This window comes from Coloeus monedula (genome assembly GCF_965178545.1).
Source record: "Coloeus monedula genome assembly, chromosome: 1".
Classification (NCBI taxonomy): Eukaryota; Metazoa; Chordata; class Aves; order Passeriformes; family Corvidae; genus Coloeus; species Coloeus monedula.
In genome coordinates, this window is record NC_138781.1 from 108,300,051 (window position 1) to 108,327,424 (window position 27,374).

The 27,374-nt window shown below is 37.9% G+C and overlaps 1 protein-coding gene across 1 annotated transcript in view; it reads left to right on the forward strand.

The window, feature by feature from the left end:
- The window catches only part of LAMA1 (laminin subunit alpha 1), a gene marked incomplete at both ends in the record, with an annotated part of 99,826 nt that overhangs the window by 43,133 nt on the left and 29,319 nt on the right, over positions 1 to 27,374 (forward strand). The window contains 24 exons of the mRNA XM_082282956.1: positions 959 to 1,099; positions 2,067 to 2,240; positions 3,815 to 3,916; positions 4,636 to 4,847; positions 6,012 to 6,123; positions 7,029 to 7,139; positions 7,891 to 8,018; positions 8,614 to 8,700; positions 8,950 to 9,161; positions 9,661 to 9,767; positions 10,723 to 10,903; positions 12,142 to 12,278; positions 14,933 to 15,169; positions 16,254 to 16,397; positions 16,745 to 16,924; positions 17,531 to 17,716; positions 17,844 to 17,971; positions 18,983 to 19,103; positions 19,249 to 19,386; positions 21,118 to 21,239; positions 22,117 to 22,203; positions 22,450 to 22,643; positions 23,590 to 23,732; positions 26,625 to 26,723. Of these exons, the coding sequence (XP_082139082.1) occupies positions 959 to 1,099; positions 2,067 to 2,240; positions 3,815 to 3,916; positions 4,636 to 4,847; positions 6,012 to 6,123; positions 7,029 to 7,139; positions 7,891 to 8,018; positions 8,614 to 8,700; positions 8,950 to 9,161; positions 9,661 to 9,767; positions 10,723 to 10,903; positions 12,142 to 12,278; positions 14,933 to 15,169; positions 16,254 to 16,397; positions 16,745 to 16,924; positions 17,531 to 17,716; positions 17,844 to 17,971; positions 18,983 to 19,103; positions 19,249 to 19,386; positions 21,118 to 21,239; positions 22,117 to 22,203; positions 22,450 to 22,643; positions 23,590 to 23,732; positions 26,625 to 26,723 (3,483 nt within the window). The remainder of the gene's footprint in view (positions 1 to 958; positions 1,100 to 2,066; positions 2,241 to 3,814; positions 3,917 to 4,635; positions 4,848 to 6,011; positions 6,124 to 7,028; positions 7,140 to 7,890; positions 8,019 to 8,613; positions 8,701 to 8,949; positions 9,162 to 9,660; positions 9,768 to 10,722; positions 10,904 to 12,141; positions 12,279 to 14,932; positions 15,170 to 16,253; positions 16,398 to 16,744; positions 16,925 to 17,530; positions 17,717 to 17,843; positions 17,972 to 18,982; positions 19,104 to 19,248; positions 19,387 to 21,117; positions 21,240 to 22,116; positions 22,204 to 22,449; positions 22,644 to 23,589; positions 23,733 to 26,624; positions 26,724 to 27,374) is intronic.

The following is a 27,374-nucleotide window of genomic DNA, read 5'->3' on the forward strand; positions in this document are numbered from 1 at the left end:
GTCTTGTTCTAACATGAAGCTAGGACATTATGAGAATCTTGACCCTGGCAATAGGAAGTATTCTGCATCTTACTGTGTGGAAATGCCCATGGAGACCAGCTATTACAGCTTTGTGGGCATTTATCAAATATTTTCTCTGCTGGTTTGTTTGTCAGCAGCAGTTGTCTAAACTTTTTGAAGAAATAGCCACATATTTGCTGCACAAATTTTACAAGAAAAAAATACTGGGTGTACTATTTTGGATTTTTTTTCCCTGTAAATTCTGCATTGAAAGAGGTTTGTAGCTGTACACTCTACTACCCAATTTGCATGGCAGAAGACCATTGAAAGGAGCTAAAGGAGTGGAGTATCTCTACCTACTCCTGGAGTAGGAGTTTCTGGACCTTAGCCAGAGAATATTTGGAGGAGGAGTTGTGAGCTATCGTAAGTATGTGTGGTGTTCTTCCAGGAAGAGGTGGCAGCAGTAGTGTGTGTCACGGTGTAAATATTAAGAGATGGTTGAGAAACTGTTGTCTTGAAGCTGGCTGTGGTAGCTCCAAGAGACTGGGGCGAACCTCCTGGATTCTATCTGGTGAGCTATCTGAGAGGTAATCCATCTGGATTCAGAAAATGTGAGATTTTTTCTTCAGAGCAATCTACAAAGTCAAGCTACAAGAGAAGTAGACTGGCAAGCTGACAGGAGCTTTTCAAACCCTGTCTGTGTATATTGCCCAGAAATTTTACTGTGACAGAACCTTTGCCAGGGCTTGTTTAGATTTTGATGAACTGGCAAACTCTGACGAATTTTTCCAATCAGTTTCAGTTTTAAGCTCTGAGTCTTATTCAATAATCCTGCTGTGCTGAAATATGCTTTCTTTTATAACCTTCTGAATGCTGTTATGCCTAAATCCCACCTAATCCATGGTATTTGTTACCATAATAATACTGATGTGAACCAAATGTTATATGCCTTTGACAGGAAAATGTAGAAGGTGAAAACTGTGATCTTTGTAAACCAGGATTCTACAATTTGCAAGAAAGAAATCCTCAGGGCTGCACTGAGTGTTTCTGCTTTGGAGTTTCTGATGTCTGTGACAGTCTTACATGGCCCATCAGTCAGGTATTTATATGTTATGTCCCTGACCTCGTATTCTTTCCTCAGACAGCTGCAAAATGTACTGTGTTTCTCTTTGACATGTGCCCAAGTTAACTGCAAATGCTGGTATGTGTATTCTTACAGAGGAATGGATTTTCAGTGTCATTGGACAGCTCTGAGGTAGTCAGCAAGTCATCCCAGTGCAGGCTTTGGCCCCGCTGGCTTGCAGTAATATCAAAAGCATTGGGTAGTGGAGGCTGCAATAATGCACTGGAAAAACAAATTTTTTTCTCAGTTAAAGTTTTTTTTGTGCTGAAGAAATGAACCCAAACCTGTTTCCTTGCTCTCATACCTATTGGACAAGGCTATTGGACCTCTGACAATATGGCCACTACTCTTTCTTAGCAAACAATGTTTATAAATATCACCGTCTTCTGAATAGGCGGTTCTTGAGTTATGGGGCTTTGGGGGCCACACTTTTCCCACCAAATTCCTTACGTATCTTTGCAGAGCTAGCCACACTTTGGTCTCCTGTTTTGTGTGCCAATAAAAAGGGAGGAAAACACATAAAATTGACTGAAATTCTAAGATGATTGAGTAAAACTCTGTAAGAAGAACAAAGTTCTCTCATCTTGCTCCCTATTCTGGGACTGTAGTTTTTGCTTTCCTCCAGCTCAAACCTGTCTATAAATGGGGACAATAGGCCTTGAAGCCTTTGAAGTTCTGTGTTTCTGTCTCAGGGAACTCATAAGTATAATGTTAATTTTGTTGGAAGGATGAAAATCACGCTCATTATATTTTTGCTCCTATCTAAGAGGGAGGTGGAGACAATCCTAGTCAGAAGTGGCATATTTGCATATATTGGGTGTCAGACTTGGCTAAAGAAAGTGTTCTAGATCCATCACTTTGAATGAATATCTAGGAAGAGGTGGATGCTTTCTCAGTGACACAGCTGCCTGACTTCCAATAAAATTATTACTCTTCCTTGTAGATTTCAGACATGACTGGATGGCTTGTTACTGATCTGTACAAAGCAAGGAGTGTGCAGCCTCAGCGAAGCCAATTTGACGGACCCCGTCAAATAAGTATTAACAACACTGAGGCTGTGAAAGTACTGAAACACACTTATTACTGGTCAGCACCTGAGGCATATCTAGGAAATAAAGTAAGTACTCAGCTAAGAGGTCAAATCTCCTTCGTAGTTTCTCTGTCTTGACTGTAACCTATTGCTCTGAATATATAGTTTCTGTAATTAAAGATTACACATAAACCCTGTATTACCAACTTCTCATTGTATCTCTGCTTTTTAAATCAGAATGTTCCTGTGCAGACATTCCCAGTACCCTCTTTTTGCTCTTTGAGTTCATCCATCTCCCCACTTCCTTCTCTGCTTTTCTTTGACACAGTATAATCTCTCGTGACTGTTAACTGACTTATATGCTCACATTTCCCATAGACGTGATTCCTGTCCTGGAACTTACACCCTTCATGCCTTGTCCAATAACAGTAGATTGGACCATTAAAATCTCTTACCTGCTTCTTGGCCATCTTCTGTTTCCAACCAACTAGTCTGTAATTTTTGCCCTGTTTACTAGCTAAAGCTCTGGGTGTCCTCCTTTTTGCAGCAGACTCACAGAATAGTTGAGGTTGGAAGGCACCTCTGGGGGTCATCTTGCCCAGTTTCCCTGCTCAAGTAGGGACACCTAGAGCAGGTTACCCAGTACCATGTCCAGGGAGATACTTCTGAGCGTCTGCAAGGATGGAGCCTCCACAGCCTCTCTGAGCAGCAACCTGTGCCACTTCTTGGGCACCCTCACAATAAGTGTTTCCTGATGTTCAGCAGGAGTGTCCAGTATTTCAGATTGTGGTCATTGCCCCTTTTCCTGGCACTGGGCACCACTGAAAAGAGCCCAGCTCCATCCTCTTTGCACCCTCTCTTAAGGTGCTTGTATATATAGATAAGATAAGACTGAGCCTTTTGTAGGCTGGACAGTCCTGCTACTCTTGGTCTTTCCTCATATGAAAGATGCTTCAGGCTCTTAACCATTTTAGTGGCCCTTTACTGGACTCTTTCCCATATGTCCACCTCTCTCTTGTACTGGGAGGCCCAGAACTGGAGTCAGAACTCCAGCTGCAACCTCACCAGTGGTGAGCAGAGGGGAACCTTGCAGCCTTAGCTGTAATTATTTTCAGTCCACTCTCTCTGCCCACGCAGCCTTGTTTATTATTAGTATAGTGACACAGTAAATGAAAACAAGTGCGAGAAGTGTAACATTAAGCAGCAGCTTTTGCAGAGGGCTGACTAATTCTAATTTCTTACTCATTTAATATAGGTCTAACTGTTGGTTAACTTACTTTGAAGTAGTCAGCAGCTGCTGTGGGGCTAAGGACCCTGAAAGGTGGAATATAGAATGTGAAGAAGTCCAACATGCTGTGCCCCTTGGCTAGGATGATAGTGTACACCTCTGCTATCTGTTCAGAGTCCTGTTAGCGTTTCACTGAATGAGGGCACTTACCTGAATCACCTGTAGAGCCTTGAGCTAGCTCTCACCACCTGCACAGCAGCAAGCCAGATCTTGTCCCTGTGCTGACACTCATGGCATGTTAAACTTTTCCTGTAAAGTGGTATTTGTAAGCCTACAACTGTCTTATAATTTGGACATTGTACTGATCCATGTAATTTCTTTGTAGTGGCTGGAGGTTATCATGTTGTTAAGACTTTGTTTTTTGTCATTTCAGCTCACAGCTTTTGGTGGAGACTTGAAGTATACAGTATCTTATGACATTCCAATGGAGAGTGTGGACAGTGACATAGTGTCTACTGTGGATGTCATCATTCAGGTGGATTTTTTTTCAGCTTGACTGTTCAGACATTATTAGGAATCTATAAAGGGGTTAGAAAATAAAATAATATTTCTGTAGTAGTAGTTTTGTCAGTTTTAAGTCCCTTAAGAGTCACTACCAAGATTTTGTCACTACTAATTTCTCTGGTTTTCTGATCCATTTGTCTCAAATTGTAGGTGTACAATACTAGTTTTAAATGCTAAATACCTAGAATTTAATCTCTGTCTGTATGGGTGAGTTGCTTATTACCAAATGTACAAAGTTGTGTTTACAAACTCGCTGCAATAAACTGGAAAGACTTATGCTTACGAAACAGGTGAGTGTTCTTGCTGATTGCTTACTTTTCTAGATTTGTGTTGCAGTTAAAAAGTAAGGCTCTATATTGAATCCAGGCCCATTATTTCTTAATATGTACTTAGCAATAGAACAAAGCAGAGAGGAGATTCTGTTTTGTAGAGGTGTTTGATTTTTGCAATTCAGTTCATTCTTTTACAAAAGAATTCTGAAATCTCTGAACTGAGAGAGAGTTAGATTATGGTCTTCCTTGAAGCCATAGAAAATGTTGACCTTTTACTTACTTTTTCTTAATGCAAGGAATTTAATTTGATTGCCTCTTCCTCTGTGTTACGTGGATGTGTATTTGACACTAAATGTTATTGCTTAATAAAATTTACATACAAATACGGAAAATGTTTTCTCTTGTCCTTCAATTTCAGGGTAATGGGCAGATTCTGAGTACAAGAGCAGCGGGCTTGTCATTACAGCCATATGAGGAGTATTCTAATTCAGTGAGATTTGTATCAGAGAATTTCATCGAGTTCAATACAAAAAAAGCAATAGACCGGGAAATGTTGATGACTGTTCTGGCAAATGTGACCCATCTTCTAATCAGGGCCAACTACAACATTGCCAAAAAGGCTGTGTACAGGTAAGTAAGATAAAATATTCAAGTTAATCTAGATACTTCTATTATTTTTCTGCATATGAATCATGATTCTTAGTGGCAGTATTCCTGACATTTAATGTTAATAGCTTCTAGAAAAAATGTAGTTTATTGAATTTTCTTAAGACCAGTCTTTGTCCCCAAAACACAGTCATATGGAGTGTGGGGTAAGGGACATTTGATTTTTAAGATATCTGATAGCAGAAATGTTGCCTTCTGCTTTAAAGTAATAACTGCATAAAAGCCTTATTACAATGGCTGCTTTTTTTAGAGGGAAATGTCTCCACAACTTTCTACAGTATGCTTATTTGGGTATGTGGCAAATTAATCCATCACTGACTGTTGAAAACCTGTCAATAAAGACATTGATTGTAATTTCTTTTGATGTTTGTTTGTAGATGTTATTCATCTCTAAGGGAGTACTTAATAGGAAAATTAAACTGGAATGGATTAGCTGATCATTCCATAGTCTCAATCCAGCATTGGCCCTATCTGTGTCAGACCTTATAGATCTTTGTTTTACCTGTTCTCCAAGACACAGGAATAAAGTTGTATTGCTCTCAAGGGAATCAGTTTCATCATTTACCTACTTAATTTCCTTAAGACTCACTGACAGCCTTTCTTCCTCATTTCCTAGTTAGAGCATGGTGCTATTAACACCAAGGTTATGGATTCAAATCCTTATATGGGCCATTTACTTAAGAGTTGGACTTGATTATCCCTTCCAACTCAAAATATTCTGTGAATATTCTGTCATTTGTTAGCATTTCATGTCAATAAAATAGGAACTGATACCAGACTTGCTTTGTGCACCCACACCACTCTGGTGAAATTTATGTTCATTTAGGGATAGTGTGTTCATCTTTATGGAATGTTTGTAAAGATTTCTTACAAAAATGTTACCTGTGGCTGAGAAGATTGTCTCTTCTAGTAACAATAATAGCAGGAGGATATGTCTGCTCCCAGGACTGCAAGTGCTGTGATTAGTGTATGATCACAGACTTTTTATAGAAGAGATTTGTGCCTGTTCCTCAGTTTTTCCTGCCAGGGAGCAGTGCTCAGTGGCATTACCTCCCCAGAAGTAAACTGTCCTGTTGAAAATAAAGTTTGGGGAAACAAGTGATGTGTTGTTTTCCTGTTTGACCCTAGGCTGGACTCTGTGACCCTGGATACTGCAAGTGCAAACGTTATAGATCTTTCTTCAGCACCAGATGTGGAATTCTGTGAATGTCCTCAGGGTTACACAGGAATATCCTGTGAGGTAATCTCTTACAGCGTTTTATGTATGCAAAATTATCTCCTGTTGAAAAGGATCTAGGTATTAAAGGCAGGCTGCCTTTAATTACACTGCCATTAAAATACATGTTCTGTGGTGAATTGCTGCCTACTGTACTTGGCACAATCCTGTAGATATTTTCTTTCAGATACTCTAAGTGAGATTTAGAACTTATTTCTTGAATTCTTTTTCATGGCACTAAAAAATGATGATGCATTTCAGAATATCAGTGTTGCAGAGGGAGCATCTGTGAAAGCTCTGTGAAGCTGTTTTGAGCTTACCTTACTCATTAATAGCACTTTTTCTGGATCTGGATCATGTTCAGTTTATTTCTGTTATGTACCATTAAGTTTATGGAGGCAATAAGGAACCTTAGCAGGGAGGAATGCTAGCTTTTGGAAGAACCCACAAGGGTGAAATGCATTGTGCAAGGTGGTGTCTTGTGTATCTGTGAATAGCAGATTTAGAGAGGCATAGTCCCCCTGCAGAATAGCAGGAATTATTTTTACAAATAATTTCAGTGTGAAACCTTGTGCTCCAGCATTGTTAATGATTCTGCAGAGGTGGTAGAACATCTCTTTTTCTATTGTCCCACAATAAGGAATTTCACATATTAAACCACACAAAAGTTAACTTTCATGCCTCCAGGGAACAAAGGGATGAATCAAAGTTTTATGGAGTTAATTCTTATCCCTTTTATCCAGTGCAAGTAAAAAACAACCACCAGAAAAGAGCTACAGTGACATCAATAGGGTTGAAAGAGCATTCAGTTACCGCAATGTGAATGGGTTGGATAGTGGGTGGTCGGAAGTGCACTCTTTGAAAATGTTTTGATGTGTACTTTAAACACACATAATGCTACTGCTCTTTCTCCCTTCATTTCTTTTCAGTCCTGTCTCCCTGGGTACTACCGTGTGGATGGAATACTCTTTGGAGGTATTTGTCAACCCTGCAAGTGCAATGGGCATGCAACTGAGTGTGACATTCATGGTGTTTGCTTTGTAAGTCATCTTTCAAAGTGTTCTGTGTTTTAAGCATCTATTTAGAAATTAGGAGAGCATTTTGACTGTGGGAAACAAGTTTATGGTATGCATAAATTTCAAGCTATGGGTACCAAGTGTTTATTTTTGTTGGTTTTCATTGTTTAGTTCAGAGTATGTTTCAGGGCTCCATTAATGTGTTTTCCAATAAAGAATTTGTTTCAGTTTATCATTTCAGGTGGGGAAGAGGCAGAACTAATATAAAAATGCCATTATATACAGGCTGATAAAAATCTTGACTTTGCTTGCTGCAGGTTCCTGAAAAGAACAAATTTAAGCAGTGAATATCTGTTTTTCAGATACATGTGAATCTTCCATGACTAACACCAGTGGAAATTGCACATTACCTTCTAAAGAGAAAATTTAGCTCTCAGATCTCTTCTGAAAATTGAAGCTCACTGGAATAAAATAGCTAAACACCAGTAAAAACTAGATAAGCTTGTTACTGTAAATATGTGCAATATGCAGCATGTATCTAAGTATGTGTATAAGTAATGTGGCTGGTTTAATAAAAGTATATTCTAAAATGTAGGAAAAAACAATCAGGATTGTTACAACTCAAAAAAAGTTATTTTCAAAGTTCTAGGCTTTTCTTCATGGCTTGAAGAATGGCTTCCTTGGATGTCATACTGGATGCAGATTGCTGTAGGAATCCCTCAGGGGTTGAAAACCCATCAAGAGTAAATACAAAGATTTTTTCCATGTCTCACAGGCTTGTCAACACAACACGACAGGACCTTTCTGTGATCAGTGCGTGCCTGGCTTCTATGGAAATCCATCCCAAGGAACATCTGAGGACTGCCAGCCCTGTGCATGTCCTCTGAGTTCTGCTGCAAACAAGTAAGCTTCTTATGCAAGACTGTCTTTTGCATCTTCAGCAAAACCAGGAACTGGGATTAAAATAAAAGTCTTGACATCTGAAGGAGAGAGAAAAGGACTCTTTTTCATCTTCATTTGAGTATATCTCATAGAAACATTGCTTTTCCAGGTAGACAAATACATAGACTAGGTTAAGAGAGGCTGAGTTAAGTGGTAGAATTCTGCATGGTGGTTGAAAGTAATAATTCAACCTGTCCTTGAACTTTGCACCAAAATATTGGTTATCTTCCATGCTTTTTCAGAAAACAGCATAAGGACAGAAGTGTTGTACCTGAAAAAAAGGAACTCAGTATAGCTATTGTACGGCTTTGCTAGAATGAAAGCTGAGTTTTTATGAGTTTTAAAAACTTCCTTTTAGAGAGGAAAAAACCCCCAAGAGTTTTTAAAAATTATACGTTAATTTTGACACACTGGAATATTACAAGCATTGATAAATTAGAAAAAAAATCACTTGTGTGGTTATATAGATAGCTGTAAGAAAGGGTGGATATTGAATGTTTGTAGAAGACTTGTGGTTCTGTGCATTGATACCAACTGCCATAAATATTGTTGACAGTTTCAGTCCTACTTGCCATCTGAGTGAAGAAGGTGGAATTGTCTGTGACAGATGTCTTCCAGGCTATACTGGTTCTCAGTGTGAAAGGTATGTACACTAGTTTTGGGTAAAATATCTACATCATTGCCATCATTAGCTGTTCGTCATCCTATCTTCCTTGTATTGTTCATACCTCATGTACAGAACATTCCTAATAAAATTTTCCTTTTCGTTTTTTCTTTCATTGTAATACGGAGAGACTTTAGATTAAAATTTAATATGAAAAACTCCCTTCAGTGGGGACAGTGTATGACATTAGCACATTCCAGCTAATAAAGTTTTTAAACTCTGATGCAGGTGTGCTAATGGCTACTATGGGAATCCTCTTATGCCTGGACAATCGTGTGCTCCTTGTGAATGCCATGGCAATGTAAACCCTCAAGAAGAGGGCCACTGTGATCCTTTCACAGGACAGTGCCTGAAATGTCTGGGGAACACAGCAGGTCACCACTGTGAAAAGTGTGCTGATGGGTATTATGGGGATGCAGTGATTGACAAAAGCTGTCGTGGTAAGTTGTTATTATTATTACTCTCAACATTTAAAGAACACAAAACTGCGGTGTTCATGTGCAAAATGGATGGGGACGTGCACCATTGCTGAAAGAGTTAATCTTCAAGTTGTGAGTTGGCAAGTGTGGGTTGAAGACTCTGGGGTTGGGTTAGGCTGAGGGAAGGGAATGTATTATGTTAAGGTTCGGCACTTGGTATCCCTGGAACTTACTGTCTTGTTTAACACTGTCCCTCCAGTGATGTTCCGTACACATTTTTACTTCTGAGTGTCACATACAGGGCTGGTAAAAACAAACTTCTTAAATATAGCTATTCGGAGGTGGGTTTTTTTTTTATTTTAGTCCAAATGCACAGGCATTACTTTAGGATATTAGCATCTGTGGGATATAAACGGGTGAAACACATTGTATACCAGATTTTGAATTCTGTATAGTAATGAAGGCATATGGTTGCGCATGAATAATTTTTTTATTTGGTTTCTTTTTGTCTGAATACAAGCCTGTGCCTGCCATGTGAATGGTTCCCTTTCAAGTACTTGTCAACATGAGACAGGCATCTGTTCCTGCAAATCAAATGTGGTTGGAGAAAGATGTGATAAATGCTTGGTAAGCAAATATATTACCTGTTGCTAGTATATACATTTTTTTGTCTTCCTCTTTATCTATAGATACTGATTTGCCCAAATACAAGCTATAGCAGTAAATATGTTCGGGGAGAGGGGTCTGTCACTGGAGGGGAGACCAAAGTGTGTCTGAGGAGGCTTTTGTGGTTGAGAATTGCTCTGCATATGCTCCTTGCAGATGTGAAGCTGTGTAATTGAATTAGCACCCTCCTGCATAGGGCTGTTCAGTGTGCTGGCAGTGTGCAGTCAAAAAACCAAACTAAACACTGCTAACAAACCTAAAGGGATCTTAGAGCCGTGCTTCTGTAAAATGAAGTCTGAGTAGGGAATATCTGAAGAAATGTGGTTGGTGATAATAAATACATCATGGCTGAATGCCAACGAGGGATTCAGCTGAAAGGCAGGCCTGTTACAAGAACAAGCAGATATTAACTGGTGATACAAACCAGCAGTTTCCAGTCTATGCTAAGTGTAAAATTGCATCAGAGACCACAGCAGGAAATCTGTGCCCGGTTTGTGCCAGCCCAGCTGAATGACTTTGAATACACACGTACAGGAGGTCACTGACCTGCTCCATTCTGGGCTTTCATTCGTAGTCACAGGTATCTGTGCATGACCAGCACAGCCCACCCTCACCTCATGCAAGTCTTTAAATTAGAATAACATCAGACTTCAAAACATAGTGTCTTACTCGTGAGATTAGAGGACCATGAGAGCATTTCAGGGTTGAGGGTTTCACCTGAGTGCATATTGCTTATAGGTGACACAGTGAAGAGATAAGGCCAGGGAGTCTTTCCACAGCAGTCACACACTGCTGGCCACAATTCGTGCAGGTCAGACATCATGGGGATTAAACAAGAGAAAACAAGAGTGTATATTGTAGTGTTTTCAGAAATTTATGAAACATAACTCAAATCTATTTATTTCTTATCCAACAGAATGGGTATTATGGCCTGCTTACTGGGCTTGGCTGCGTTCCCTGCAACTGCAGTCAGTTTGGCTCAGTCTCTGAGGACTGCAATCATCAGGGGCAGTGTCACTGTGTACCAGGAGTGGCTGGAGAGAAGTGTGATCGTTGTGCTCATGGCTTTTACGCATTCCAGGATGGTGGCTGCACACGTAAGCTCTAATCCATGATCCTTGCAGAGTTTGTCTGGAATTTCTTTCAGCAGTATATTGTACATTGAACTCTGGCAAAGGTCGGTTGTTTTGATGATGATACGGAAGAATCTGTCGGAAGGTCCACTAGTACTTTGAATAAGCTGGGGAACAAAACATTTCTTTCCTTATTGTGTGGTTCCTTGTAAAAGATGGTGACTGTGAAATAACTCATAACGGGTGCATGAGAGAAATATCACATCCTCAATAGCTCCTTTGTCTCTTTATTACAAAACCCTTCAGTCCTTCAAAGAGAACGAAACCTTTTTTTTTCTGCAGTTGGGAAAGTGAAGAGCTTCTACTACTAAAGATTTTGACCTTATTTTTTTCATTTAACTCTTAAATATATGTTTCATACATCCCATCATCACCTGGATATGTACAAGTTTTAGTCATGATAGGGAAGAAATTGTTCATCTAAAAGGAGAACATGCCATCAAAACCTAATTTGTCATGTTAATAAGATGACCTTTTCAATACAGAATAGCTAAAGGAACGCCTACCTTTTCTCCAGCCAGACAGAAACAGTTCTTTCATGCCTCAAACAGTACATTAAAATGAAATACGCAGCGAGATTATGTGATAGGATAATGTTTTAAAATGAATATACTTTGTCTTTACTAAGAATCAAAGGTCCCTTGGGTACCTTTAACCATTTCAATATTGGAAATTTCCTAAATGTTACTAAAACAATTAATAAAACCAGTTCCCTGAAATTCTGCTTTTTGTCTGGAATAGTATTTTGTTTCTTAAACAACCAAGTGCATCCTGCAGTAGTTAGCTATTATAAAAATACTTATCCATCCCTATTATTCAATAAGCAATTCCTGAGATTAATCCTTTCACCTGCTTGAGAACATTGGAGTATCTCCTGATGCGTTTTGTGTCCTCTATAAAAGAAATGTTTTCCTACAAGTGTACTCTACTCCAAAGTAATTTTGCTTGGTTTTGTTGATCCCCCTGTGGAAGTGCAGCACTGCTTTTTAAAACATCAAATAGGCTAAGTCAAGAAACAATATTGGGGCTTCCAATAAGAAGATGAAATGCCACTCTGGTCATGATTTGTTTCTCAGTGATTAGGAGTTCCTAGTAGAATGGACATATGCAGAAGAAAAGTAAGATTATCAGTGGTCTTGTAGTTTCTTCTCTGTAGCTAAAATGTGGGTAAAGTTACTCATTTGGTCCTATTTCTCTTGCAGCCTGTGACTGTGCCCATACTCAGAACAACTGTGATGCTGATTCTGGCCAATGCATTTGTCCCCCTCACACTCAGGGGCAAAAATGTGAACTCTGTGAAGAAAATTACTGGGGACTCTCTCCTAAATTTGGTTGCAAGGTATGATAGGCTGGATAAAAGGCCATGGCTGTTAAAAGCAATTAGTCTTATACAAATGTCAGAACTGGGCTCTTGTTTTGAGAACCATGATCTTCATTGTGTGTGTCAAAGTGTTAATGCAACATGATCACATTAAAACAAACACCAGCAAAACAACAGACTGTGCAGTGTTTACTGAGAAACCTTGTTAAGAGGGCTGTCTTTGAAAAGACACTACTACTAGAGTGCTTATTCTGGGTGGGTGCATAGTTCACATTAAAATTGTGAGGTGTGTATTCTAACATTTTGTTTGAGTAATGGTACTAAACCAGGTTTATAGCAGCAATGGGCAACTGGCAACATGGTTTCTGTGCAAATCAATAAGTGATAATATTACAGATTTAAGAACATTCAAATCTAGCTTGTCTTAAAACTTACTGCAGGCATTCCTTCTGAAAATTTGTAATTAAAATGGTATCATGTAGTTAATATTTAATGGATGGAGCAATGGTAGCTCCCATTATCTCAGCTTAATGCTTATGATTAAGCAGTAAAATGCCAGGTCAGTGCAGATCCAAGGAATAGGAACCATTTATGCCTTTAGGTTCATGCAGTAAACTCCTGTCAGATATGGCATTGGTCCAAGCTATTTTATAAATGTTGAGATTTTAAAAAATCCTCATAATTACATGAATGCAATGGGTAATTTCAGTGGAGAAACCACAAATACAATTAACTTGACAAGGTCTGTCATTACATCCAGTAGGTATTTAAGTGTCAGCCAAATTGGTTGACAGGGATGGGAAAAAAATCTTTTTTCTCTCTTTAATTTTTTGGAGTAATGATGATAAAGTATTCCTAATAAGTCTTCAGAGTTAACCACCTTAGTGATTTGTGGTAACACAGTTGGCAACTGGTCTTTAAACCATGACTTTGTTAGCTGTCAGCTTACTGTCATTCTTACCTAATATACTGCAAATACAATGTGCTGGTGGTCCTCGTGCATTTCCTTTGAGGTGCTCCTTTCCTAGGGTGATTCCCCAGCACATGCCAATGAGCAGGTGTAATTAAATATGCAGCTGCTCACTTTTGCTATGTTTTATATCATTCCTTTTGGTTGCAGCATCACACAAATGAACGTGAATTACTCTAAGGTATTTTAGATACTTTCTTGATGCTACAAGCAATACTGTGATCTCCAGGTAATCGTCCCAACAGAGGGATATTCCCTATGCTGAATAGTTAGATATGATAGGTTAAGATCAGGAACAGTGTCTTCTGGCAAACCCAGGAGAGACTCTTTGCATGCTCTCTACATGGATGAAATGGGGGAGATACTCAGAAGCCCAGACTGTCTGGTTTTGCAACACAGAATGCATAAGTGGTTACTTCATCTGGCTCTGTTTCTAGTGGACTTCTTGATATTTAGCATCCATTTCTGTGTGCAGTAGTGAAGGAGAGCTGGAGTCTTTTTTAGATTAGAGTCCTTTTTTCATGTGTGCTGCAGCACAGTGCATTGTACCTTAGCGTCTTTATTTATCTTTATCAAAAGTATATAGAGATTGCATACATGCAAATTATTACTATTACTATGATTCTTAGAATTTGATGTTCAGAGCTGTGGGCCTTGACTGATATCTGACAGCCAAAGTTGTCAACCTGTGTGGTCACAAGGTGTATTAAACTAGGCATTGTAGTACATGGTGCTGGAGTAAAAACTGCTTAATACAAAGGGTGCTGTGGGTAACCAGCAAAATTGTGAAGAATGCTAAAGGATAGATAATAATGCTGCTAGAGCTTGTGGGTCTTGGTGTGCAGAACTTTGTAAGATAAAGGCTTTTCATCTCAAAGAGAGCTGATTGGGAAAAAGACTCAGGGAAAATGCTCACAGTAGATGATGATAGATGGAATGTACTTTTTGCCTGTTCAGTTAGAAATAACCACAGCAAAATTGGGCTTGTTAAGTAACCACAGATAAGAAATTACGAGTGAAGGCTAATCCAGACTTCTTCAAAAGAGAATGACAAATAAAGTACACCCATTTTGCATGTTTGTAATAAAGGTTCATATTACTGATTGCATAATGAAGGATGCACTCTGCCAGGAAACAGTTTTCCTTTGGTACTGAGATGCACTGCATGCTGAGCTTCCCACCTTTGGATGCAATGAGAGTCTTGGTTCCTCATCAAATAGTAAAAGAAGCTGGAGTAAGATGCAGAAGCTATTAATGCTTCTTGAAATCTTAAACGAATGTTAGTTTTAAGATTTTCCTTTCTGTCATACTTATAAAATGACAATACTTATGGATTACTTTCATTCAGCATTTATTTAATTGACTTGCTGCACTCAGTGCATAGTACTGCAAATTAAGTATCTTGGATATATTTTTGTTTTCTGGAACAGATTCGTTCAACTCCTTTGGTTCCCAACCCAACAAATCTTCTATCTTTTTGCACTATCTTTATCCACTGTTTACTGGAAATGCAATTCTTTGCTGAAATACAAACCAAACAACCTCATTTCTGTGTGGAATTAATTCCCTTTTATTATTGTAGAGTAATTGTTGACAAATATTGAGTTTTAAGGGTCACTCTTAAATTTACTGTGCTGTTTCTGTTGTAAAAATTTTTTTTTGAAAGATCTGCTATTTATGAATTTTCTTCTCTTCATCTAAGGCTTGCAACTGTAGCAACACTGGTTCAGCCAATCTCCAGTGCGATGTGTTGACAGGTCAATGCCAGTGCAAAATTGAATTTGGAGGACAAGACTGTTCCAGGTGTGCCTTAGGCTACAGGGACTACCCAGACTGTGTTGCCTGTGACTGTGATTTGAGTGGAACCAAAGCGGAGACGTGTAATGGCACTGAAGGAGTTTGTGGTTGTGAAGAAGAAACTGGCATCTGTACCTGCAAGGTACTGAGCTATTTAGCCACTTCTTGGGAAGCATTAGTGTTTTCTAGACATTGATTGCATTAAAGTCATGGAAGTTACATTGCTGAAAGGACTTCAGAAGGCAATCTGCATCATTTATGAGTACACCTGAATCACTGCTAAAGGATTTTCTGTGACAGTGCTAAACTGATCTTATTACTAGTCAGGAAAAAATGAAAAACAGTGAAGTTTTTCTGCTCGTACACATTTGGTTTTATTAGGTTTGGGAACAACACATTAGTTCAGATGATATGGCTTTTTTTGAAAATTCAAATTGTAATGATAGGAAGAGACCAGTAAATACTAAATGGAGAATCTTTTTTGTGCTTTTTGAAATATGTTTATGTTGCAAGTTCAAATTCATTTCCTATGCTAGAACCAAAAGCCGTGCTTAAGAATAACTCACATATATTGCTAATAGTAAAGTCTGACATTCTTGTATAAAAAAAGGAAACCTAAAATGCACAGATAGTATAGATTTTTCTGAAAAGGTGGGAATCTGTTCTTGAGAGACTGAGTGGAAAACTTACTTCAAAACAACAAATGCATGTCTTCAATGGCATCTCTCCAATCTCTCCTTAAAGGTACCAGTGGGCACTGACTGTAGTTTCAGGTGTTTCTTGAAGTTCAGCTTACCAGTTGGGAATTGAGTGCAAAAAGAGACACTTGGGAATAGGGCCCGATTCCTATTCATAGTGAGCAGTTTATTTACCTTTTGGAGCTCATTTTCCAGATGCAGGTTTGGGAAGAAATTCCATCTTGAATTGAAATCATAGCTGCTAATTTTTTGATAGTCATTCAAATACATAAATTTAACTTGAATGTTCTGTGATTGTTTGTGGTATTTTTGTGTGTGTGTTTTTTTTTTTTAAGAAAGAAAAACAGCATTTGAAAATAAGGAAAAAAGTGATGTGCTGCACAGTTAAACATAATACATACAATAATTGATATTCTGCTGTGAAATTTACATAGCAACTAGTTTTTCTTCCAAAAAGAATCATCTTTCATTTAGATAGTGAAGTATTATGAGTGTGCTGTTACCATTTTTTTTTTTAATTTCCTCCAGGAAAATGTATTTGGTCTACAATGCAGTGAGTGTAAACCTGGAACTTTTGGTCTGTCTGCTAACAATGCACTAGGATGTACTCCATGCTTCTGTTTTGGGATGTCCACATCTTGTTCAGAACTAGAAGACCATGTGAGAATTCCTGTAAGTAAAACAGTATGACTACACAGACACAGTTTGTTGTTATCCTCATGTTAGGTACCACACTGGTGTGCACAATTAATGAATCAGGCTGAGTGTACTGACTGGCTGACAGGGGCAGTGGCATAGGTCAGAGCAGAAAAGAAAGCAAATGGCAAAAGGTCATACTCTTTATTTCTGAAATGTTGTGTTTCACTCTTCACTTCTTAAAAAAGTAAACATCAAATGTGTTTTCTGTTTTTTTGAGTTGGGCATTTATTACTCTAAGATGGACTATTGACTGTTTCAGAGCAACTGAAACTGTAAACAGGATACTTTGTTGTATGAATCTTTTGCTCTTTGTGTTGCAGATAACATTAACTCCAGATCAGGCCATTCTGCATGTAGTAGCTCAAAGTAACCTGACTGGAACAGTGGAAGGAGTATTTTCACAATTTCCTGATGTTTTATTGGATGCTGCGATAGTCAGAAAATACTTAAATACGGAAACATTCTACTGGAAGTTGCCAGAGCAGTTTCAGGGAGACCAGGTATGTCCATTAAATAATTGGAATGCTTTGTATATAACTTTGTTGTCTAATAGACACTCCTTTACTGTAGAATAGTTACTTTATATTCATAACATTTTTCTACATTAATTCTGTTCTTGTAGGTCATAATATTATAACTATTCAGTGATAGAACTTATTTATAGCAAACACAAACAATATATTTACATTACCCTTTCCTAAGAAGATTTTTCTTGACCCTGTAAACTGGTAACACCCATATTTAATTACTTCAGAGATTCTGTGGGGAGGAACAGTGATATATTTGGTTTCATTTCAGAACCTGAAAGAATTCGTAACATTGATGCTAGAATCAGTATATAGATCATGGAATCTCTGTTGCTTAGGAATTGAATGAAAATTGAGTGCACACCTTGAAAGGGTCTAGGTAGAGAAACTAAGACTGCTTTTTAGAAATATGTATTTAATCTTGGTGCAAAAGCCACTGAGTTTAAGTCAGTTTTCATGTTTTATTGCAAATCATTCAAAGAACTGGCAGTTTTCCTGTCTACAGATGATGTTAAAATATTTTCAACTAGTATCTTGAACCTTAGAATAAATAATAGTAGTCAATTTTAATCCAAACAGCTCATGGCCTATGGAGGGAAGCTGAGATATACTGTTGCTTTTTATGCTTTGGATGGCTTTGGAACCTCAAATTTTGAGCCACAGATTCTAATGAAAGGAGGTCACACCAGCAAGTTGGTCATCTATGTAGACATCCCTTCTCCAGAAAATGGAGTAAGAACTGACAAGGAAGTGGAAATGAAGGAGGTAAGCCAAAACACTGGAGGAACACAGCATTACCCTGACGTAAACTTGAATGTTCATGGTTTTAATAATAAACATTAATAATAAATAAATAGATAATAACAATAATAAATGTGTTATGTTTCCCTAGGATTCTTGGAAGTATTTTAACTCTGTGTCTGATGAGCCTGTCTTACATTCTGACTTCATGTCTGTGCTAAGCAACGTTGAATATATCCTTATCAAGGCAGCTTATGGCCAGGGATTACAGCAAAGCAGGTAAAGCAACCTCTGATTGCATTTATTTATGGCATTGCATTTACTGTAATTTAACCTACAAATAATCCCATCTGAGCTATTCAGTAAAGACTTACCTCAGAGAAATTTAGAATTTCCTATTTATGACTTTTGCTCTTCCTTTGACAAGAAAACATTTATGACTTTTAATTGCAGCAGAATCCCTCTAATTCTTTCTGTGAAACACTAAATGACTCTGCTTATTTTGATAGCAAAACACAAAAAGAAGCACAGGCTGATGCAGTGTTCTGCAGGACTGATGATATAGTTAAATATTTCATATTTTCTAAATTATTTCTTTCCTGTCTTATTTTTATGGAAACTGAATTTTTTGTTTCTTTTTTCAATTGAAGCACATGGTCCCCTGAGTTCTTTGGTTTATATCAATCTAGGTGTCTCCTGTAGCTTGAAACACTCTGGGCAGTGGTACTAAGATAGTCCCACTTCAGAATAGTAGACTTTATTGCCATTTTGAGCAGAACTAAGTTCCTAAAGAGAGGGAGGGGATGGGATATGGTAGTTGCATCTGTCAGTCTGGAAACGAACAAGACAAGTAAAGATGCATCCAGTGAAAACCCAGCATCTGTACATCTTCACAGTTCCAAAGAATTCTGATTCCACCTCCAGATTTTGTATTATTTTTGATCCACATGCCCTCAACTATCTTTTTGTTAGCTCTGTTCAAAATTGTGGCACGAGACAAATGTTGTCTAATGTTTCTCAGGAAGAATTACATATTCTTGCATGGTGGGTTGGGCAAGTTTTCCAGACCAAGAGGGATCAACCTTTTAATAGTTTCTGATCTGTTTGGTTGTAGGTTCTTAAATCCCATAAATAAGTAAAAAATCTTCAGTGTTTGAGATACTTGCTTGGGAAATTAAAGAAGATTATATATTTTAGCCCTGACTTTGAAGCATGAAAATGTTTTTGGATCTTTTTTTGGCGTTAGTGCATCTTCAGATATTCACACTCTCTTCTGCATATATTTTGTAGAATTGCAAATATCTCAATGGAAATTGCAGTCAAGTTTGAAGAAATGCATCTAGGCAGGCCTATAGCTCATCTTGTAGAGCAATGTAGATGTCCTGCTGGTTACACTGGATTGTCCTGTCAGGTACAGAACACTTGAATCTTTTTGCATGTCTAATAGTGTGAAAGTAAAAAAATAGAAAATTACTTAAATAGCTTTTAAAATTGTTTGTAGCTGTTGATAGCTGTGATAATTTTTTTAAATTTAATTTTACTCCCCTTACAACTAGAGCTGTGCTCCAGGGTACTACAGGGGAAAGCATACAGAACTCAGTGTAAGAGAGCCTCACACTCTGATAGCACCTTGTGTGCCATGTCAGTGCAACAACCACAGTGAAACCTGTGATCCTGACACTGGAAAGTGCTTGGTATGTACATCTTATGCATTCTTCTATTGATTTCACCTGAACATACATAGGCAGTAACCTATCAAAGGAGTTATTGAGAGAAGTATTACTCCCTGTATTGCTTGGATAAAATGTGGGGGTTTTTTTCCCCCCACAACTCTGAAAGATGGAAAATCTGAATAGTTTCCCTTATGGTCCATTCAGTAAAATTAGCAAGGTTTTGGGGCACTAACATACTCAAAATCATTTATTATTTTAGTTTTAATTTTACTTTTAATATTACTTGTGTATCAGTTGAGTTTGTCTGTTTTTCTGTGAGACTTTTTGGGCTTCTGGACTGCTGGTCTGCTTATGCACGCAAAATAGAATTAAAGAAAGCACTAAGCCATGGACTTAAATCAAGGGCATCTCAAATCAAAATCTTTCTCTCTCAGGAAGAGAATCATCTGGGAGCTTTAAATGAGGCTTTTTAATGCCCAGGGACTAAAGTATTACTGGGATATGCCTCAGCTAAGTTGGTTTTGCTCACTTTTCTCATTATATTCCAAAGGTTGCAAAGAGGGGTCACATATGACTAACACATTTCCTCTCTCTTGTGGTCTGACAGCCTGTGGACAGCAAATTCTCAGCTAACCAAATAAGGCACATTAAGTCTGTTCCCTGGTATTTCTCAATACTTTTTCCTAATTCTTTTTCAGTTGCTTTGTTTTTCCATTAGTGAATTGGTTAGTTTAAAATCAACTTCTTAATTCTTGAAGTCAGTTTTTAAGTGACTTTCCTTAGTCCTTCAGGCTTTTGTAAGCCATTCTTTTGCTTTCAGGTTTGTCCAGAAGTATGTATCTCACGAGTAAGAATTAAAGTTCTCACTTTTGCAAGGCCAAAATGCATAGGTCTTTCACACAGGTGAATATTCGTCATTCTTCCTCTTAGCTTCTTGTTAAGGATTAGCAAATCATCTGTGTCTTGAGATTACTACATAGACATTTCCAGCTGAGGGATGAGCTGGTTTTCACCTCTGACTTCTGCTCCCATACAATAGGAGGTTGCGTTGCTACTGTTTACTCTCATCAACTAACCTAAAATACAGACTAGCAAGTATATGAAATAAAGAAAAAGAAAAAAGAAAGGTAAAAAGAAAAAAGGGGGGGGGGGAAGCAGAAGGTTATTTTTGTTAACTTGGGGGACTAGTCAGTTAAATTGTGTTTATAATATCAATTTAGTGTTTTAATATTAATAGCACTGGTTATTGATCAGTACTCTTGACAAATTAAATGTAGTATCTGGAATTCTAACTGTGGATAGTCCTCAATGTTTGCTGAAATGCTGGAACTGAAACAGAAGACCCCAGGTATTCTGTTTAATTTTTCCATCAGGTTTTGTTTGGGTGGTTGGTTTTTGCTTGGAATTTTTTGGTTGATTGCTTTGGTTTTTTTAGGATTTTTTGTTTTGTATTGTGATGTCATGGCCTGAATTGGATTAATAGCAGCAGAAATACATAAATTTTAATGGAAATTTAGAGAAGAAATTAGGTCAGCCTGCCTGAAGGGGCATTCATGTAAGAGAAAATACGCTGCTATTCTGTTTGTTTTTGCATAAAAGGTTTTTTTCACTCAGAGAATGCTGACCAATGGGTAGTGACATGTAGAGATGATTGTTGGAAACTGTACACAGGTATTGATTGGGGGGTAGATAAAGTTACTCCTGTTGTTTGTTGTTGTTTTAAACTGTCTGAATGACTTTTTTGTGTCTCAGAACTGCAGAGATAACACAGTTGGTGATTACTGCAATGCTTGTGCCCCAGGCTACTATGGAAAAGTAATTGGATCTGCCAATGACTGCTCTCTTTGTGCCTGTCCCAGAGCCAACCCTGTTAGGTAATCAGAATTTACTAAACCCAGTGTGTATTATACCATTCCTTGTTTCTTGTGTTGTATGTCTAACCTCCTACTCCTTCTGCTCCTCCTACTATGACAATAGGAATTGGTTATTGTTACATGTTATTTATTTTTAGACATTTGAATGCTGCCTATTTTTATTTAGTAAATGGAGCTTGCATTCTGAGATGTTCACAGGTACTGGTAACTGAAATTTTAAAAAGATCAGGTGATAGATGAGACAATATTTTCTCTAAGACTAGAACAGACACATTGACTGTTTTATAGATAGTTAACTAAGTTGCTGTGATATTGTTTAGTTTGAAATGTGGGTCCCTTCTTCATTCAGGGAACAGTACTTTTGTATTTACAAAAATTCAGGCCATACCCACTCAATGCAGGAACTTTCCATGAGATCAGTCCAAGGGGAAGAACAAGGACTCTTTTGTCTGAAATTTATACATTTAACTTTGTATTTTGAAAAACAAAATGCCGTGCAAGCTGGGGTTTTTTTCAGAAGCTTAAAAAGCATATTTGTTGTTTGCTTTTGTATAGTTGAGTCAGAATGAGAGTCTAGAAATTCACGCAAGTCTCAGTTAAATATGTACTATAGCCATATCATACAGCATCCATTTTACATTGTCTTACCTTCTAAAAGGAAGGCCATAATGTGCTCCAGCATGTTATGCAGTAATGGAGCCACATTGGAAAAGCAAACTTAACACAACTAATTTAAAGTACAAATACCGGAGCAACGCATCAGATTAAACAGAAGATTCTGTTGCTTACAGTGTTTAACCTGTGGCTGAAGGTGTTGTCTGTCTTTGTATGGTCTTTTATTTATATGATAGCAGCTATTTGTTTATCCTTCCTCCAGTTTTAGTCCCACTTGTGTCCTGAAAGGTGTTCAGGATTACCACTGTGATGCTTGTCTCCCAGGATATGAAGGACAGTACTGTGAAAGGTGAGTTACACGTGATGTCCCCGTTTATTCCCAGCTCCCAAGGACAGTTTGGTTAATATGAGCCGTATGTGTACTCAGATTATTCAGTGCTCATAAATAAATGTATAAATGAATGCTCAAGGACTTAGAGTGATTTGCTAGTTACTGTTGAACTATTAATAAAAACCCCAACCTATCAGTAAATGTGACATCTGATGGCATGATGAATATCCCCTGATGTTCTGCGTGCCATTCCTCTCCGTGTAGGTGCTCCCCTGGCTATTACGGTGACCCTCAGCTCCCCGGTGGCAGCTGCCGTCCGTGCCAGTGCAATCCGGGCGGTTCTGTTCACGGGAATTGCGATGGTGCCACTGGGCAGTGCCTCTGTAAGCCGGGGGTGACGGGACAGCTCTGCGAGGAGTGTGAGCCGAGGCACCTTCTGCTGGAGGACGAGTGTGTGTGTAGGTGGTTTTTAATTTGTTTACTTTCCCAATGGGCTGTGGTCCACTCAAGTGATATTTATGTGGATGGGTTTATGATGTCAGGCCCTGTTGTTTCTGTGAAGGAAAGAAATGTTAACAACTCATTTCTGTAGATGGAGAGGCTTGGAGGAGGTATTCTCTGGAGGTCCCATCCAACCTCAGCCATTCTGTGAACACAGAGCAAGCTGTGCAAGAGATCATAACATCAGACAGGCAGTTAATCCTTAAATTGCTTATTTAGTGTTACAAACAAGTTTAGGAAAAATAATTTTAAGGCTTTTTCTGACTGTATAATACCTTTATTCATTTGAATATTTTGAATTCCTATGTCATTGACGCTTTGGGTGTGAGGTTGCCGTGATAATACTTTTGGAATTATCCCAGGTTTATAGGCATTCTACACCAATAATAAGTCATATTTCCCCAATAATTAGTCTTGTAATTCTTTATGAGAGTGTAGGTAGCAGAAAGACACATCTAGTACAATAATCTGCTTCTATAATGACTCAGGATTTAGAATTCAGGTTTTATTTTGTATAAGTAATAAAAAAACAATCTGGAAAGTAAATAGAATTACAGGACTGTAGGTTTGAATTTCCTGTCCGCCAAACCTGTTTGACTGAGTGGCTTCAACATGAATTTATTGCAAAATAGCTAAATAGGCTCAAAAATCTTGTAATAGAGCAGGCAGCTCAGTAGTTAGCAGGACCAATAAGACTCTAGTGTGTGCTAACCTAAGGAGAATGAGTTTGGAATAAATTGACTCTTGGGCAGGAAGGGAAAGGCAAGACTACAAATCTTTGTATTTAGAGTTATTATACTTTATCACTCAAATGATGAGGGCACATATTGTCAATATTGAAATTGCAGGTTTTTTTGTCTTCATTTTAATACTAATATAGCTTCCTTAAAATTGTTTATCTAGCTTGTGATGACAACTGCACAGGAGTTCTGTTAAACAGTTTGGATAATCTCAACGATGCCATACTTTCAGTGAACCTCACTGGTATTGACCGTGTGCCCTATGGGATATTGTCGGAGTTGGAGAATGTGACACAACATCTGAAGGTAAAATGAGCACATAAATAGTAGAAATACTCAGTCACACCTTTAAAGCAAAACTTGCAGCTGCTCACAGGTGCTGGTAATTTGACAGAAGGCCTCCTGAAGTTCATGGCTTGATTATGTGTGATACCAGATTAAGACCGTTATGTTTGCTATGGAAGTGTACCTTAAGTGATTCAGCTGCCTGTATTAGTTTATTTTCATTTGTTGCACTGGCATTTAAATAAGTAGATTAATATATTTTTCAATCAGCAATAGGATTTTTGAATGTGCTGTATATATGTGCTTCACCTGGATTATGTGCATTCTTAAGGCTGGCCAGCAAGGGGATTAATTTTCAGTAGGGAAATAGAAACAGCAGGCCAGGTCTTCTCCCTTTTTGGTCTCTTTGCTAAAGAGCTGCCAAGGCATAGATCTAGAGGCTGTTTCCCCAGAGTCCCTGGAGTGGTAGGCTGCTTCTCCATTAGCCAGGGTGCTTGGGATGCAGCAATTTGCTTTCTTTTTGGCTGTGTGGCAGTCCCAAGTGCCTTACTCTATCCTCCATCTCAGGACACTAAAGTCAGGTGGAATGTTTCCGTCTTGGACACTTTCAGGCTGCTTGGGGCAAACTTCCCTTCAGCTCCTCCCCCCCATAAACAAAGCATGAAATACCACTTTTTGTGATTCTAGAAGGTCATTTATTGTTGCTGAGGAATAAGTTCATGTGGCCTCTGCACAAAACCAGAGATAAACAGGATCCTCCCTGCTTCATGACTACTAAAAATAGAAACATTTATTGATAAGAGTCTTCTCAGCAATAGTCAAGCAGGCAAGCTCTGAGTCAGAAACAATGCTATCTTCTTTGTATTTCGCCATATCACAAGAAAATCAAAGTAATGTGAGCCTTTTTGTGCTGCCAAATTCAGCAAACTAAAATTTTGAATTACAATTTCTTCTATTTAAGATATAAGGCAGAATGAATTCCAATCAGTGAACTTCAAAATGTTAATAAGTACAATATTTGATGGCAAACTTGATTAAGTTACATGTTTATGCTTCAGCAGAGATACTCTTATCCTCAACTTTTAGTTACTAACCTTTCAGTTTGAAAGCTTTAGTTATGCTTCCCTTCCTTCATGTCCTAAGGCATACGTGTACTGAATTATTGTAATACTTCAAGGATACAATTTAATTGCTTTCTATAATTATTTTGTGTTTGTATAGGAGCATCATCAACTTTTACTTGGAAATATTGTTCATCTGTAGTTTTTATTTAGCACTTTAATTGCAAAGAAAAGTCAAGTCTTACGTAAAAATAAAGGTAGTTTAAGTTTCTACTTACTTGTTACATAAGTTTAACTTTCTTAACTATAGTAAGTTTATAGTAAGTTTACCTTAACTTACTTAAGTAAGCTTTTACTTACTTCTTACTTTTTAAGTTTTAGTACATACATTTTTTCAATATTAAAATTAAATCAAAGCCAGCTGGCACTTTCTTGGAAGTGGGAAGCTTAAAGTGGCATAAAAATTCTTGTGACTCATGTAATTTTGTTTATGCCAGTATTTTTAAACAACTAAATCTAGGGGGTAAGTTGATAGTCTTATAATTTTTATTTGTTTGGAAGCAGGTATTCCCCTTTTTCTGGATGCTTCAAGGTTACCTTGCCTTTTGCCTTGTACCAAAGTAACTGTGGCTGGAGGCCAGAAAATCCCCAAGGTTATTTCTGTGAATTGTGAATCTTCCCTGAAGGGCTGTCCCTTGCACTGGGTTGCATCTGCCTCATGCTGGTAGCTTGGGAATCCAAGTAGTTCCTCTTTTCTGTACCTTTCTGTGGGTCCTTTGGTAATGAAAGATTATCAAATCAGGTTGTCCACTCCTCATTGCTTCTGCACCTCCAGGCCACTGGAAGACTTCAGTTGTTCTGTTTTTCTAGTTAAAGCCTTCTGCTTTACTCCTCCTGACATACCTAAACTTGGTTGCTGTCCAGTTCTGCTTTTTTGAACCAGGCTTTTAAAGAAACTTGCTGGGCTTTATTCCAGGAGGCTCAAGAGCTTTAGCTCTCTTTCACTTGTTTTTCATGCTGAGGAAAAGACTGTGAAATTTCCATTAGACACAAGGCTGTTGGATACTCTTATGTATTACTTTTTTAAAATCTTGGACTTTACTTATATGTGTGTATGTATGCGTATATATATACACATACACACACTGTATTTACCATGGTATTTACAATGATTGTCTCTGAAACATCTGAAATCTAAAAATAACCTTTCCTAGACTTTCTCTCTCTGTAAGAGATATGCCCTAGGTTTCTTTGCATCTTTAGAGAAGTGGTATTCTGTTGCAGGCCTTGACTGTATCAAATATTATAGACTTGGGCACAATGACCTACTAGTTGCCATATAGAGCAGATTTGAGGTGACCTTGAAGGCAAATGCAGCATATTATTCTTTCTCATTGACAAAGGGACTCACAGGACTATGTATCTCCAGGGTCATCCTCATGGATACACCCTAGTGCAGCTGTTCTGACAGAACCAGCTGCTGAAATGGAGCTGCTATGGGACTGGATGAAACATTTAATTTGAAGGGCCTTGGAACTTCTCAAAGTAGTTTACTTGAGCACTCAGACTGTGGTGAAGTTGAGAATCAGGAGTGCAGAAATGCTGTTTCCTTCCTTTTTACGCAATTAAAAATACAACATGGCTGGATTCTTGCTTATTTAAAGAAATGGTACACTGTGTTAATGAACTGTATGTATGTAATTATATCATCTTGTGTTCTTTGAAAATCAGTCCTTTCAACAGCATATAAATAATCTAAATAGTTTGCATAGTTATTTTCTTCCCAATACTTTTCTGGACCCACAAAGAAGTCTTCAAATTACAGTCAGCCGTTACTTCTCCTTTCTTATAGAGGTCTGTAGTTCCTAGAGAAGATCCAATTTACTCATTAGATACAGCACAAGAAGGTCTTCTGAATTTATCAGGAGGAATTGATTACTTGCATGAAGAGGTAGGTGCTGGCTTCTTTATTCTTAGGCTATCTGGAGAAATCATTTGAGATTTCATAGCATAGTAGCTTAATGCCAGAGACTTATTCAGAAATTATTTAAAATCTGTAGAGTTCAATAAAAGAATTCAGTCCATTCTGTAAGCTTCCTGAAAAGGGGAGTTAATTGCTCTGTGGACATTTGCAAACTGCAGTAGTTTATGATATTGTACAGAAGATTTACATGGTATCTATTAAAGTTAAGTTTATACTGTGATCATTTAATGTCCTAAAACTGGAGAGAGTGACTTACTTTCTTCTCCTTGGTTTTAATATGTGAAGCTTATTAAAAATTATGTCATAGCTGAGTATTCACCAAAAAGTCCTTGGTACCTGTAGTATTGTGTTTAAAATGATCTCAGGAGAATTAAATCTGTTGAAATCTCACAGGAAAAGTAGACAACATTTTTATTCTTTATCCAGCTTTAACAGAAGAATAATTGTAGGTAGGAAATAGAAAACAGTACTTCAGCCATTGGATCCCATTTGCTGACCATATGTTCTTATAATATTCTGACCACGTATGCAGAATCTAACCAGGTGCTTCCACTGAATGTTGTTATTGTTAATACTGATGTATCCAGAACAGTGGTTTTCCTAATAAACATTAGTTGT